At 40.3% G+C, this 16,112-nt stretch overlaps 1 protein-coding gene across 10 annotated transcripts in view; it reads left to right on the plus strand.

Annotated features, from left to right (window-relative positions):
• dock7 (dedicator of cytokinesis 7) overlaps positions 1 to 16,112 on the plus strand; it is a 45,798-nt gene that overhangs the window by 15,642 nt on the left and 14,044 nt on the right. For 4 of the 10 annotated variants that reach the window (XM_041039592.1, XM_041039593.1, XM_041039595.1 and 1 more), the window contains exons 15-31: positions 3,539 to 3,656; positions 3,950 to 4,020; positions 5,294 to 5,432; positions 5,754 to 5,855; positions 5,997 to 6,083; positions 6,893 to 7,124; positions 7,807 to 7,971; positions 8,186 to 8,206; positions 8,606 to 8,775; positions 11,655 to 11,744; positions 13,116 to 13,211; positions 13,331 to 13,471; positions 13,805 to 13,918; positions 14,090 to 14,257; positions 14,469 to 14,608; positions 15,035 to 15,204; positions 15,835 to 16,013. In XM_041039592.1, coding sequence (XP_040895526.1) covers positions 3,539 to 3,656; positions 3,950 to 4,020; positions 5,294 to 5,432; positions 5,754 to 5,855; positions 5,997 to 6,083; positions 6,893 to 7,124; positions 7,807 to 7,971; positions 8,186 to 8,206; positions 8,606 to 8,775; positions 11,655 to 11,744; positions 13,116 to 13,211; positions 13,331 to 13,471; positions 13,805 to 13,918; positions 14,090 to 14,257; positions 14,469 to 14,608; positions 15,035 to 15,204; positions 15,835 to 16,013 — 2,203 coding nt within the window. The remainder of the gene's footprint in view (positions 1 to 3,538; positions 3,657 to 3,949; positions 4,021 to 5,293; positions 5,433 to 5,753; positions 5,856 to 5,996; positions 6,084 to 6,892; positions 7,125 to 7,806; positions 7,972 to 8,185; positions 8,207 to 8,605; positions 8,776 to 11,654; positions 11,745 to 13,115; positions 13,212 to 13,330; positions 13,472 to 13,804; positions 13,919 to 14,089; positions 14,258 to 14,468; positions 14,609 to 15,034; positions 15,205 to 15,834; positions 16,014 to 16,112) is intronic. The other 6 variants (XM_041039601.1, XM_041039602.1, XM_041039603.1 and 3 more) reach the window with 2 other exon arrangements.

Genomic DNA, 16,112 nt, shown 5'->3' on the forward strand with positions numbered 1-16,112 from the left:
AATTAATGCTCTTGGGTTTGATTTAGCATCCTGCTGAATCAGCCTAGCACCAAGCTCTCTCTCTCTCTCTCTCTCTCTCTCTCTCTCTCTCTCTCTCTCTCTCTCTCTCTCTCTCTCTCTCTCTCTCTCTCTCTCTCTCTCTCTCTCTCTCTCTCTCTCTCTCTCTCTCTGCTGCTTCTATCGTTGTGTGGGGAGGAGAGTGGGCCTGTCGTCTGTGCCAGGGTTGAGCTTCTGGGCATGAATGATGTTAGAGAGTTTGGACAGTGTGTACTCATCATCTCGGTTTTATTGCTCAGCCTTATCTTTTTTTTTTTTTTTAGGTTTGTCATAACTTGTGTGATATTTTTAATGCCACCAGACATGAAATGGGGAATAAACACTCACCAGGCACTTTATTAGGAACACCATACTAATACCGGGTAGGGCATTCCCTTCGCTCTCAAAACATCCTAATTTCTGTCTGGCATAAATTCAGAAAGATGTTGGAAACATTCTTTTGAGTTTCTGGTTTATGTTGTTATGATTGCATCACATCATTTCTGCAGATTTATCAGCTGCAGATTCATGCTGTGAATCTTCCATTCTACCACATCCCAGAGGTGTTCTACTGGATCTGTCCTCAGAACTGCCGCTCACTGGATGTTTTTTGTTTTTCACACCATTCTGAGTAAACTCCAGAGACCATTGTGTGTGAAAATCCCAGGAGATCAGCAGTTTCAGAAATACTCAAACCAGCCCGTCTGGCAGCAGCGGTCATGCTACGGTCAAGGTCACTGAGATCACGTTTTTTCCCCATTCTGATTTTTGATGTGAACATTAAATGAAGCTCCTGACATGTATCTGCATGATTTTATGCATGGCCTTGCTTCCCACATGATTGGCTGATTTGATAATTGCATGAATAAGTAGGTGTGCAGGTGTTCCTAATGAAGTGCAGAGTGATTAGCTTGCAGCTTTTAAAGGATAATTCCTGTGCACTGAGTCCTGTCGTAAAAAACGTCTTTATGGGAAATTCTTAGTAAGTTGTTTCAAGCAGACTTGCAATGTTGGTGAAATATGCTCACATTCAGCCAAGGGGGGTAGAGGGGTGGGGTGGACTAATCAGTGAAATGACTTGGTGTAGTATTTAATTGGAATATAAATATTTATACTTCTGGCAGTCCTTGCTGCATGGTTCCCAACCTCTGAAATAAGATGTAGAGCTTAAACATGTCCTGTTCTGTGATGTGTAAAAGACCTTCGAGACTTATATAATTTCAATGACAGAGAGTGATCGCTTTTTTTTTTTTTTTTTTTTTTGAAAATTAGTTCTTGTTTATACAGACATGTATCCATTGAAAATGTCCTGTTTGCGATTCTTTTTTATCCTAGTTTTCTAGTTTTACTATTTATTACTGTCATTAAAGTATGCTTTTATTGGTAGGCTATTCAGTCACTTCATGTAGCAGAGGAAAAGATTATTGCATTATTACTTTTACTTTGTCACAAATAGCAGAAAATACTGGGATAGTTTTCCCATAGCCTCTAGTTAGCTTTGGTTTAACATGGAAACATTTTTGCACTCTGGCTGTTACCGTGCACCTTAAAATACCACACAGCCACTTAATGAGCTTTCTAGTCATTTGTGGTTCAAAGGAAGGGTTACCTCAGTTCTCAGTAATGAAGGACTGCTATGTTCTTTTCATATGAACAGAGCAGAAAACAACGTCCTATGGAAAAGAAAAATTTGGTCACGGACTGAGTGAATGTGCCAGGAATGCTTGATCAGCATAAAGCTGGTATCTTTCAGTATCCTTCATTCCAGCACAGTGGTTAGCGCTGCGGCTTAACAGCTAGGCGGTTTATTTAATTACCCCAGCAGGCAGCAGTGAGTAATTAATGGGATATCCACTGTCTACTGCTATGTTTGTTTTTTTTAAAGTGTTAACCTCAGTGTGGTGCATTCTAATGTACTCTAAAAGTGGGTAGACCCAGTTTTGACTCATTTTCACCTGTCAGTGATTGAAGTTCCCTCACATGGTTTTGGCCAACTTACTTTTTATTTCGCATTATTTGTCTACAAGGTCTGAATTACTAGAGAATAACTTTGTCACCAGGCCTATTGGTGAGAAACTGGTCCTGCTCAACGTACAGTTAGTAAACAATGACTTTGTCCTGTTATGTTGCCTCTAGGCCCGAAATGGGAGAGGTGGGTAGCTGCCCACTTACTGTTGGGAGTACACTGGGGGACCTGTAGAGTTTGTAATGCAGAGTTTGCATTCAGAGTGCGCTTGTGTACTGATTAACCTGAGGTGACTCCGATGGGATGAACTGTCCAATCAGTGATACTTCCATTTGTGCTTATATGGTTATTTCAGCTTTGCCACAGTTAAGTCATCCTGGGGTCTATTTCAGTTCAAGTTCAACAGCCCACTTTGAAGCACCCATTAAAATTGTTAGGATAAGCTAGATGAGGGTAACAGATCAAGAAATTCTGTTCATCAGACAAGAGAGATTCTCACGCTTCCCTGTCAGTTGTGGTTCCAGCTGTGGTCTCTGTGGGGCCATCCCCCACAGACTTGACTACGTCATTGTGGTTTGTCAGCTGATCCCGGGTTACTTTGCACTACTTTGCACTTTTGTTCACTCAATTCTGGGGCCTTCTCCTGACCAGGACTGCAAAATACGAAGTGTTTTTTTTTGTTTTTTTTTTTAGCTCTCAACCTGGTTGGCAGAATTAGCCGAGGCCTGCCATACAATTTACACAAGGAGAGAGTTTGCTAATATACAGTATAGTTTTGAATTTTTTACATAATGATGATCATCGCTCAACCACTAGACCTGTCAAGTTTGTGCTACACTTTGTAAAAAGGTTTATCTGGTAAAAAAAGAAAAGTTGGTATGATCATGACAAAATTGTTTCCTTTAATGTTGCTGGCTTTTCACTGTATCATTGAGGGAGTAAAAACTCTCTCCTTCCACTTGTTCTCCAAAATGTAGTTTATGATTTTTAGGTTGTGCCTTCCATGGTTATTGACAGGCCAAACCTCCCGTATTTACCAATGAGAGTATGGTTTGTCTACCTTGATGGCCTTGCCCCTTAAATTTATCAGCTCATGGAATCTGATGTAACTCTGTAAGGTAACTAGGTCAAGCACTTTCAAAGATGTTTGGTTTTCTTATCAGAGTAAGAGGTCATGGTTTAAGTTATGCACAGTGGAAGGAAATGACCATTGTTACTAAAGTTATCTTGTGGTTTTTTAGAGATCTGATAAGTTACTCTGCAATATTATCAAAGGTACTACCAAAGTTAAACTCACCTGTTTACCTGTTTGTTTTTAAAATAGTCACTGCCCTTTTACCATTACATAGAAAGGAAAGGAAATTATTTCTGTTTTGTTTTTTGAGTTTTCTCATTGGTTTCCAAAAAAATCAATGTGTGTAATACTCTTTAGTTTCAGTTACTTTTTCAGGAAATGTGACTTTAGCTGTTTAGTTTGACATAATTTATGATGTGCCTTGTTTTCTCTGTGTCTGTGCACATGTGTATGTTTTTCAGGAATCTGCTGTACGTGAACCCTCAGAGTCTTAACTTTGCCAACCGCCAAGGCTCTGCCCGCAACATCACAGTGAAAGTGCAATTCATGAATGGAGAGGATCCGAACAATGCAATGCCGGTATGGCATGATGAGATGCTAAAAGATAAAGCCATTCCCATTTATGAATTAGTACTGTCAGGTGAACCGTAAGTGTTCTGTCTGAATGTCTTACTATATTGGCAACTTAGGACTTTTAGCACTTATATTTTAAGTTGCTTAAGGACATGACGAAAGCTGTGCAGAAAACCAGCACTGCATTATTCTACAGTGGTGTGCATGCTAACAAATGCACATGTTAAGAGGTGGTCATAATTCATTCTAATGTGACCTCGATGCCACTGAATGCCAGTGTTGTTTTCATTATTCCACAGGTGATATTTGGGAAGTCCAGCTGTGCAGATTTCTCTAAAGAGGCCTACACTGCCGTGGTGTACCATAACAGGTAAGTGCTTTGTGCTTTGGCATCTTTTGCTTTTAATAGTCTTTGCAGTGTTCTGTAGGGAACCTCTAATCAAAAGTAAACTGGACTCGTTCAAGAAATTAGATGTTTTAAAATTTGAGTCATTGGTCTAGAAAAGGAGTTCAGATTACATTTATCCAAAGATCCAAAAAGCTCCATATCAAAAACATATGTTCAGATGCTTTTCTAACTCTTACTAATATCTATCATTATATAGGTATCACTGTATGATTTAATTAATGGTGTATCTTGACACTGCTATGTTAACTGTAAGTTCTGAAAAACTTAAATGCTCAGCCTTGCACTTGAACAGACGACTGGTAATTAAACTCACAAATGTTCCCTTTAATCCAACATTATCATGGCATGTACTTCTATACCTCCACTACCATACCTTTGATGGCATTCATTAAAGAAAGAGTTGAGCCAACCTTTTGGATGTTGTCGTGTGGTGTCCTTGGCACAAATTCCTTACATCTGTACGTAAGAGTTGAGTCTCTAATATTTTATCTCGACTATTAGGTGTTTTTTTAAGGCACCCAGGGGGTCAAACTTTCAAGGCCAAAATTAATCAACCTGTGAATAATGTACCTCTATGATTAGAGCAATCATGCACCAGGACCTTATATGCAGCCTATATAAATGGTTAGTTATAGTCTGCATTTCACTCAGAAATGGCACAGTATTTCTCGTCAGCCCCTTAAACACAAATGAGAGCAAAACGATTTACAATTCTCTCTTATGACATGTTTTGTAAATCTTCACAGCTTCCACTTTTGTGATTATATCTGCTCTTTGCTTTGATATAATGTGCCCTGCCATTTATCTTTTCTACTGCGATAAAGCTGCTCCAAATGCTCTTTTGTTTTGAGGATTTTTCCTTTTCTGGTCCAGAACCAAAATGTTGGTTCTCATGAGAAATTAGGGCCTTTCTCTGACCCTTTTAAGCACAAGTTATGGTAATTTCCACTCTTTAGGCAATCCTAGTGTGTTTGTTGATGGCCCTGCATTAGCTGTGGGCTATTTGTCTCTGGGCATTGGCTTGCAGACAAAGTTTCCTCCCATGGGAATAGAGAGGAATTCAGCTGAAGTGAATTATGAAGTGTTACATAACTTAGTTATTTTTATCATTATCATTTGGCTTTCGCTGCGAACTTAGAATATATTTAAAAATGTATAGATATAAATTGAATATAAAACAGCTTGTAAGACTGTTTTTGTGTGATCCTGCATTATTGCTCATTGCTGTCATCAGGTCACCTGACTTTCATGATGAGATCAAGATCAAGTTGCCTGCCTCCCTGTCGGACCACCACCACATTCTCTTCACCTTTTACCACGTCAGCTGCCAGCAGAAGCAGAACACACCTTTGGAAACCCCTGTGGGATACACGGTAGGTAACGGTCACCAGCAGAGCTGCATTTACTGGCTGCTACTGTGTTTGTAGGTAACAGCTGTTGGACTCTCACTAATGTAGTGCTCGTGCAGGCTGAAGTATAAATTTAGACATGCTCTTTCATAGGTGCACTATGCAAAATAACAGTCATTCTTTCACACAGACACACACTCGGACACCTTTCTTTGGAACAATACACAGAATTTTAAACAGATGCGCATGTGTACATTTAACACCTTGAGAACACCGTGGTGGAGGTTATATATTTTTGTCCTCTGCACTTTCTTTTAATCTGTTTTATCTTCCTTTTTTCTTCAGTGGATCCCCATGTTGCAGAATGGGCGTCTACGGACGGGACACTTCTGTCTTCCTGTGTCTCTGGAAAAACCACCACAATCTTACTCTGTCCTCTCACCAGATGTAAGACACAGCTTTTTTTTTTAGTAGTGCAAGTGTTTTTAATATTTGAATGAATTTAGTAAAGTATGAATTTAGCATAGATAAAATCTCAAGGGACAGTAATGCTGTAATGCTATTATTATGCTTATTATTGTTTTTCAGGTTCCTCTCCCAGGGATGAAGTGGGTGGATAACCATCGAGGAGTGTTCAATGTGGAAGTGGTGGCTGTTTCAACCATCCACACACAGGTAACGTATTGTATTCAGTAGCTTTACCAACAGTGTTTTGGGGGATTTTGGGCACAAACTCTCATCACTTCTCATCCTCCTTACTCTGTCCCATCTTTCCTGTTGATAACATCTGTGTATATTTGAGCTGAGGTGAAATGCTGCGAAATGCTGCCAGTGTTAATTAGTTGCTAAAGGATCGGTTTCACAAGTATCACACACACGCAATCATTTTAAATTCCAATTAAAGTTAACAGAAACAACCACACAGTATTTTCACATTTAGAGAGGAATTCCTTCCCAACACTAGTTCATTAGTGGGTGAGGCTCACCTCACCAGTTATTTACTGAGGTCTACTCCATCTCTGTGCCGGCGGTGGTGTAGAGAGCTTGACTGTGGTCCCCAGGAGCCTAACTGGGACTAATGTGCTCATAAATCACTGCTCCTGGCGCAGATTAGATTTGCTGGATTCTACTGTGTTCTTGTAGCAATGTTCGTTTTGCGGTTTCCACTTGGTGAGCCAACGTGCTGGCTCAGAGTTACAGGCGAGTAGATCCAAAGCTTACTTTTGTATGTTGACTCCCATCTGACCTTTTTGCCTTCATCTGTCTCTAACTTGAACATTGTTGTGTTTTTTGTCCTCTAAGCTCGGTCACTTCTTTTAGTGTTCTCTTTTCTCTCTATCCATCTTTGTCATCTCTCCCTCTCTTCTTCTCTTCTGGTCTTTTACCATCCCTCTCTTCTGTATCCCTTTTCCTGCATTGCATTTGTTTTGTCAACACATTTTCCACTCTCTCTTCTCCTTTGTGCCCCCTGTCGCCCTCTCTAGGACCAGTACCTGGATAAGTTCTTTGCCTTGGTACATGCCCTGGATGAGCACATGTTCCCAGTCAGGATAGGAGACATGCGCATCATGGAGAACAACCTGGAAGCCGAGCTCAAGTCCAGCATTGCGGCTCTCAACTCTTCGCAGCTGGAGCCAGTGGTTCGATTCCTCCACCTCCTACTGGACAAGTTGGTGTTGCTTGTTGTGCGGCCGCCGGTCATTGCTGGACAGATAGGTATGTTACTGCATTACATTTAAGTAATAAGTCATGAGCTTGGAGGTGACGTTAAACATGTCAAATACAATGAGATATTTAAAGCTTTTTACAATGAAGATAAATATAAATGAACACTGACGTTTCTTTGGAATAGGTCATGGCAATAAGGCTGCAGTATACATTCAAATACTGTTTCAGTAACCACTACTAAGATTCAGCTTGACAAATACTGGCATAAGACAAGTGAGCCGTCAATTTCAAAGCCATGTAGTTCAATGCATGTATTCATTGTTGCTGTACCCACTCTATTTTATAGACTTATAATTCATTTAAAGTTGTGTTTAATAGCCGAAAATAAATAAATACATGCAAAAGTCATGTTCACTCTTAAAAAACCTGTTCCTGATGTAATTATACCTTTGAAACAACAGAGAAATGACCATTCACAGTCTCTGAGATAGCCGTGTGAATCTTTAGTATTCGAAAAATATTTGAGCACTATTTGGGAGACATAGAGAGGGTCTAAATATTTATGCCAAGAAATTCCTCATTGTGTGACCATTTGTTTAGATGTTTTTTGTGTGGGTCATCCTGTGCACACATACTGTAACTTAATGTGTATGTGCACTACTATTTATCCGTATCCGTTTTTGTACGTGTCAATTTGCTTCTGTCTGTACTTCTGTGTGTGTGTGTTTAGTGAATCTGGGCCAGGCATCCTTCGAGGTCATGGCATCCATAGTGAACAGGCTTCATAAGTATCTGGACACCAGCCAGGACATGCATGGCCGCAATAGCCTGCTGTCCTCCTACATCCACTACGTCTTCCGCTTGCCCAGCGCTGACCCTAACTCACCATCACCAGGTATTCAATACAGTTAACCTCCTCACATTTTTCTTTATTCTATATCTGTTCTTCTGTTTTCTCCTTTTAAGTTAACCTCATCCAACTCCCAACTCACCCTCACTGGGTGTTTGTGTTCAGACCTACCTGCCATAATTTTTCTTCTTCTATTTCTTTTTATCTTTTGCTTTTTTTTCCTCCCACATCCATTTTGTCTTCTGCCTGCCCAACACAGACCCCAACTCATCCTTAACAGGTAGATATGGTCCACTGCTATACATCTGTATGCAGTTGTACTTCTTTTTGAATTAAAATTACATCAAGTTCTTCAAGCTTTTGATGTGTGGTAGAAGACAGAGTTACCTGCAGACCCTTCGCATTAGCTTATAAACCATCCACTGCCAAGACACACTGGTTGTTACCTGTAATCATTTATGAATAAATATATTACTGAAAAACTTAAGGTTAACGCTGCAAGGTGAAGTGTTGGTTGTAATGGCAACTTGATAAGGGGTGGGGTTGGAAAAGACAGGCATTGGTAGCAGAGTTAAAGAACAACTGTCAGATCAGTGGACCTGGTGTGTTATGATGTGGTAGTAGCAGTTATTTCCATCTCATTCCACTTGTCCCTTTTTCCTTGCACTGTGTGACACAGGCCCGGGAGGGTTGGGAGGTTCAGTTCACTATGCCACCATGGCTCGCTCAGCCGTTCGACCAGCCAGCCTCAACCTCAACCGCTCCCGTAGCCTTAGTAACAGCAACCCTGACATTTCCGGTACACCCACTTCTCCTGACGATGAGGTCCGCTCCATCATTGGCAGCAAGGTAAGGTCATCAAACAGTGTCTTTGTTATTCCTCAAGCCTGTAACTTCTTTTATCTTAGTACTTTTTGAGTTCAGTCGATTTTCTGTTAAAGGATAAAAGAGGCACTCAAACTCAAAATGTTACATGTGGCCTTAAATGTGGACACAACCATCAGTGATAGATGTGAATGTATTTTGGACACTTGTCCCTGTTGCACTATTGGGCTTACCAACTTGTGGATGTCAGATATCAGAATTAAATATTGTAACATTGCTGTAATCAAGCATCTCTTATTGATTTGTGATATATTTTAGGTTCATGAAAGTTAATTGCACTGAATCGACAGTTCTTATCCCGCATCAAGGTAGATTCCTTCCATGTGTACAGTGACCCAAGGGACCTATTTTATCAACATGTAAACTAAATAGCCAATGCGTAAACATAAGCCTGGACATCTTATCTCTAACCGCTGTAACAGCAACCTGACACACACATACACTCATGCAAGCACAATACTCAGTCTGTGCAGGTTGTTAAAGGCATACAAGACAGTTTATGGTCTCACCAATAAAGCAGATGCTGTAAGAAGATATAACTGCACATTGTTTCAATAGTCATATATTTTTTCCTTTTTTTCTGGACTTTATTGATCTGTTGTCATGTATTATGTCTGATATAATTTGTAATTTGCCACTTTTGTTTTAATTTAACCCAAAATGTACCTTAGCAGTGAGTGAATGATGTAATGTGCCTTTCTAATGGTCTTGCTGTACTTTTAACCATGATATGATGGATGCAGCCCCCTGTTTGATAAATGTTCCCTTTGCTGCTAATACTTAACTAAACCTTTCTTCTCTTGTCTCTGAGGGAGGGGAAGTTATATCTTGCACAGAGAGAGAAAGGGAGAGACAGAACCTATGTGCTTTGCTCCTCTGTGGTGATGATTTGGACTTTTAATTTACTCAGAGCTAACCTTTTTTGGCCCTTGGCATCTTCCAGCAGTCCTGACCTTTGAACCTCTGTAACCTGTCATTATTCCTTCCCTCCTCCTTCCCCCGTGCTGCTCGCTTATTCCCTTGCCTCCTGCCTGCCTTGCGTCCTTTGACCTTGGCACCCCTAGGGCTTAGACCGCTCCAACTCGTGGGTGAACACCATGGGCTGTAAGAGTGCCCCCTGGGGATCCAGCCCTGGGTCCGCTCCAGAAACCATGCAGGTGGTTTTATGAATGCCCCGTCCTCCACTTTGCCTCACTACAAAAAGAACTCACCCTATTCACCTTGAAGGGATACTGGGATATTTGGAGTTTTGGTTTATTTGTGTACTTTGTCAGTTATTGATAGGAAAGTGATTTTCGGGGCGTGGGGGCAATGCTTATCCTTCATAAGATTTTATTTTTGTTGTCCTGTTTTTTTTTTTTTTTTTCAACTGTTACTCAACTTGTTATCTAGATGCTTCCAGTGGTTTTCAGTCACATTGCTATGATTACCATTTTTGCTAACTAGAGAGTGCCGAACCATTTACAAAATTGTGTAGTGCAAGGACAAATAAGACCAAAACTTCAGAATATTGCAGTATTCTGGTAAACTTATAATCACAGCCCTCCCATGATCCCATACATGGGAGTCACAGCCGCCTCCATGACCCTCTATCTGTCACACTAGTGTCTCAGGTGTCATCCCTCTTTACTCCTCTTTACTAATCACACCTAACACCTCTCTTTTTCTCAGTACTTGCAGGAAAAGACACATATTCTAAATCCAGATATTGCAAAGTCAGATTTGAATTGATATCAGAGTTATCCATGGTTTCAGTTTCTTTTATGCCCTCCCTTTCTTTTCATGTTAAGTTTACCTGCTGTTTTGGTTTTACGGTCAGTTATTGCGAAACCTAAAACTTAGACACAGCCTTTCTGTATTTCACAGAAGATAGTGGAGGTATAGAGAAAAAGGGCAGTGTTAGAAACCATCTTCATCAGCAGTGTAGATTTTTTATTTCATCTATCATTTCCTTTTCTCACTTCTGCTTTTAACACAGTTATTCATTCTCACCGCTTTAATCCCATAGTCCCCCACTCTCAGCCAGAATCCCGGCATGACTTTCTACTAACCCTAAATAGCATTCACTTTGTCACTGGAGCATGGTATATCTGTGAGTGTGAATGTGTGTCTACATGTGTGAAGTCTTTGTCAGCTTCACTTTCCATCTTCATGTGATGTTATGTCCTCTGTCACTTTAAGTTGTCATGACATTAGCCATTGTTAGTTAGAGGTACACATACAATATTTTGAATATCAAGAAACCAGGATAACATTAATTCTGCATACTGTAATCATAAAATCACAGCTAGATTACCACATTAAATTAACTGTGCTTATCTTGTAAGAGCACATACATTATTGCATTTAACCTGCAATGGAACATTATATTACTTTACCCACTAATAATAATACTTTTGGTAGCGTAGGATGGTTTTTTTCTTAATGCCATTTTATGCCTCTGAAATAATGTATTCACCTTGAGGGATGCAGAATGGTACATCATGAAGCAGTAGCTGTAGCATCAAGAAAAACAAATCAATCTTGTGTCTTCCCTTGATCTCATGGCTCCTTATTGCTGCCATTTTGCATCCCTCCTTCATGGAACACAAACTACCGATGTATTTGACTGTTAATAGCTTATGGATGCAACACTTTTAAGTGTTGTGGCCCTGTCCTGTGTCTAATTGTTTTGTGTCCTCATGTGTGATAAGTATGTGCAAGCAATCACAAAAGTGTCTGGTGTGCGTGCGTGTGACCCAGCACACACATTTCTCTGTGTGCTGAGGAAAAAGGTGCAACCCCACGCTCTTGTTGCTCCTCCACTAACCTTGTTGTCACCGTTCCATTCATCCCACCCATAGGCCATGGAGCGCTGTGGCAATCGCATGTCTTCGCACACTGAGAGCGCCAGTTTCTTGCAAACTTTAACAGGACGGTTGCCCACAAAAAAGGTAGAGCCACTTGCACTGGGGGAGGAGCCAACCCCGCCCACCTCTCTCTTCGCCTCCTCACCTGTCTTGTCTGTGGATGTGTGCCTCTGGATTGGTTGATGTCGTATTTGGTGGTTGTGGAGTCTTGCTGAATGCTGAATGTCACTGATCTGCCTTTTGTTCTGAATGTGTCAAGGAGTTTTTGATGTGACATCAATGTTGGTTGTAGTCTGACTAACGCTGACTGTGTGTTACAGAAAGTTGTATCCATGTAGTCTGGGAAGTCTTCATTCATTGTTCATTGTTTGGCTTTTAATCAGACAGAGATACTGTACCGGCAATTAAAACAGGTGGCTAATGTTAACTAGTTAGATACCAGAATACAGTAAGATCTAATACATATAAAAATAATATCAAAATTAATTTACTTTAAAAAACTTAACTCATGGTCCAAGTTCTAGCTTTTTCACCCTCAAGTTTCAACTGCTTTTTATGGTCATAATCATTGGGTGTTTCATTTCTCCATTGTTTTTACAGTGCAGTACTTAGTTGTTAATACTGAGTACTTTGAAGAAGTAGAAATGAGTACACATAAGTCTGAAAAGGATCAACAGAATGTGTCTCTTCTACAGGCAGAATTTACATGAGATATAGATTTAAAATGTGGATATCAGTCAAGTCCTGCCCCTTTCTTATATTTAATATGTCAACAAGATTAAGGAAGACTTGCCAGACTGGACTACAGTCAGTGTGTATGTCAAATGCACACCTAATAAATACAAGTTATTGATGCACAATACTTGAAGAAATGAAGAAGAATGTCATATTTACTCTACAAATTAGCTCCACGTGCATGGTGGTAGGAGAGCATCTTTTCTTCATTTCTAAAAAGTAGAAGTTGCACACAAGATATATTTTTTTTAATTTGATAAGCTGAATTGTAACACCTAACTTCACTTTGTCTTTAATCAAGTTTTCAGTGTTGGGGGTGCAGGAGCTTTACTGGACTGTATTGTTCTTTCATATAGAGAATATTAGTACTGCTAATCACTGTTACGGTTTTGAGTTCCAAAACTGATACCCTCCACCAGGTTAATTTAAGTTTGGCACAGGAGAGATTTTTTTGAAGTGACATGTCTCTTACCAACATACATCTATAGTCAGTTAGGTTTTATTTTATGTCTTCTCCCCCATTAGTAAATAGAATTTGGAATGCTGTGTCAGTATATGCAACATGTAGACCTAGCTATATTTTAAGGAGAGATAGACAGGGATACATAATCTGGTGCCTCACATTCTTTCTGTCTGGCTCTGTTGCTTTCTGTTTTCCTCCCCCTCTCTGTCCCTCCCTCTCCACCTCTTTGTCTCTATGTCTTCTACTTTCCTACTCAGCTCTTCCATGAGGAGTTGGCCCTCCAGTGGGTTGTGAGCAGTGGTAGCGTGAGGGAGGGAGCTCTACAGCAGGCCTGGTTTTTCTTTGAACTCATGGTAGGAAACAGTCCTGACACAGAGTAAAATATTTCTAATTATTAGTCATAACAATACAGTATTTTTTTCTGTGAAATACAATATCTTGTGTTGTATCCCAATGAACATCTTGACCACAGGTAAAGAGCATTATCCACCACCTTTACTTCACTGACCGCTTAGAGTCACCCAGGAAGAACCGTTTCCCAGAGCGCTTCATGGATGACATTACAGCCCTGGTCAGCACCATTGCTGGTGATATTGTGTCTCGCTTCCAGAAGGTAACTAATGACCCAGTCAAGTGTCTCATGGTATCAGAGGGTTCCCAATGGGCATGCATTTTGTGGAATATCATGGCTAAGAGAGACTAAGTTGAAGGAAAATCGGGGAATATATTAGTTTTGCAAATTAGTTTTTTCAAAGTACGGTAATATTAAAACAACAAATTCACTTTTGTTGTTTTAACAGTCATGTTAAAGACTTTCAGCTTCAATAGTGTGGCACAGTTTGTTTGAGGCCAGAGGGGATTTCCTGTTCTTTATACAATATAATAAGGCAGAAATCATGGTCAAACCACCAACTCTGAAAACTTGTCATGTGTCTCATCCAATCAGGACCTGGAGCTTGTGGAGAGGCTGAACACTAGCCTGGCCTTCTTTCTCAATGATTTACTGTCAGTCATGGACCGAGGCTTTGTCTTTACCCTAATCAGGGCATATTGGAAACAGGTACATTTCTTATTTACTTTCTTTTTTTTTTTTTTTTTTAGATATGTCATACATTTATTTTTAACACAGCATGATACCTCAAATCTAGCAGGATCAGTACAAGAGAAGAAAAGGCAGATGTAGATGTTTCTCTAAAAATTTACGGTAAGGTGCATCGTTTCCTCTGTCCAGGTGTCCACAAAGCTTTACACTCTGCAGAACCCAACCCTGGAGTCTTTGAGGCTTGATTTCTTGAGAATCGTTTGCAGCCACGAACACTATGTCACCCTCAATCTGCCCTGCAGCCTGCTCACACCGCCTGCCTCGCCTTCCCCCTCTGTGTCTTCAGCCACTTCACAGGTCAGAGAAAAAGAAATGAAAGGAGTTTTGTGTTGTACGTTGTCTTATCACATCACTGTTTTCTCTCATCTTTAATATGATACTTTAAAAAAATGACAGAAGACAACTGTAGTCAGCTGTAGATACAGTCAAAATATTCACTGATTAAAACAATGAATGAGGTCTGTTGTGTTCAGATGTTCTTTATAACTCTCTCTCTTCTTTGCCACAGAGCTCTGGGTTCTCCACACATGTCCAGGACCAAAAGATAGCCAACATGTTCGAGCTGTCTGTCCCCTTTAGAGAGCAACACTATCTGGCTGGTCTGGTACTGTCTGAACTGTCTGTAATACTGGACCCAGACAATGAGGGGTTAGTATGTTTTGGATACACACCTCACACACACTTGTGCAGTGTGAAGTTTAAGTGTGAGTTACCATGAGTTCTAGAGTCAGAATTATGGTTTTATTGAGTATCTGTGATTAAGGAATAACAAGGGAAAACGTGGTAACACATGGGTGTCTTTGTGTGTTTGTCTTCCCAATAAACTGCAGAGAATTATAGAGAAAGGAAAGCGGTATTTTCAGGTTAGAGCCTCTGTATCTGTTGGTGAGAGATAAGGCTGTGTACATAATGACTTGTAAATAAACACACATGTCGAACAACAGTGGGAATGAATTATGGCTTCTCTCATCCATTATCCTTTTCATACTTGAAATTAAACACCTTATCTCATTATATCTCTTATTTTTCTTTTTTTTTTTAAATGTTTCTTTTTTTTTACTATTTTCACTGCAGAATGTTTGGCCTTCACAAGAAAGTGGTGAGTGTCGTTCATAACCTCCTGTCCAGCCACGACTCTGATCCACGCTACGCAGATCCTGAGGTCAAGGCCCGGGTCGCCATGCTTTACCTGCCTCTGATTGGTATCGTCATGGAAACGCTACCACAGCTCCATGACTTTACAGGTAAAGAAACGGTTGAGAGTGAGGAGTGCAGCACTGTGGCACAGACCAGCAATTTGGCAGACTGCCTTTCTCTACTGCGTCAAGATGTAATGTGACAAAATGCAAAGAAACTCTATTCAAACAACTGTAGCTGTTATGTTGTGACCTTAAATAGTGCATCACTTGGAACCCAAAAGGTCATTATTTGACCTGAAAAGGATGCTGCACATAGTATACCAGCTGATTTAATCTCAGTTTGTCCTTGACACATTTGTTTTTCCTCCCATAACCCCCTACCCAAGTGAACCTTTCTTCCCTTGACCTTGAGCATTCATAAATTAGTTATAGCAGTAGTTCCAGAGTCAGTTAAAGCCAGAGTTAGTCAAGGCCTTGTTATAAAGTTTGGTCTGAATAAAATTTTGCTTCTTGTTTTTTAGGAAAGTTCTATCTTAACTTACAGCAATACAAATTTATCACCTTCTCATGCTTGTTTACAGTAGAGACAACATACACATATAGCAGTTAATGTCATGTTCACATGTAGTGGGATCCATTTTTCATTCCGTACTCTTATATTTTGTCTCCAATGCAAATTTACAAATGCTAATTTGGTCTGTTTAATATTCTTTTCTCTGCTTTTTCCGTCACTAGAGTCCCATAACCAGTGGGGTCGGCCAGGTGGTCCCCAGGGGCCAGCGGTAGGCAGCAGTGGAGAAGAGGCAGAGGCAGAGGGTAACAGCATGATCAGCCAGACTGTTGCTATGGCAATAGCAGGCACTTCCACTGCCTCTCCAATGTCCCGACCGAGCAGCTTCTTGCTCAACTCGCAGGTAAATCTCTGTCTGTGACATGCGAGGAACAGAACAGTTCTAATACAGTTTGCTTAATAATCTTAAGCAAACTTGAGGCCGTTGTTTCTAATCATACAT

This window comes from Toxotes jaculatrix, chromosome 6 (assembly GCF_017976425.1).
Source record: "Toxotes jaculatrix isolate fToxJac2 chromosome 6, fToxJac2.pri, whole genome shotgun sequence".
Taxonomy (NCBI): Eukaryota; Metazoa; Chordata; class Actinopteri; family Toxotidae; genus Toxotes; species Toxotes jaculatrix.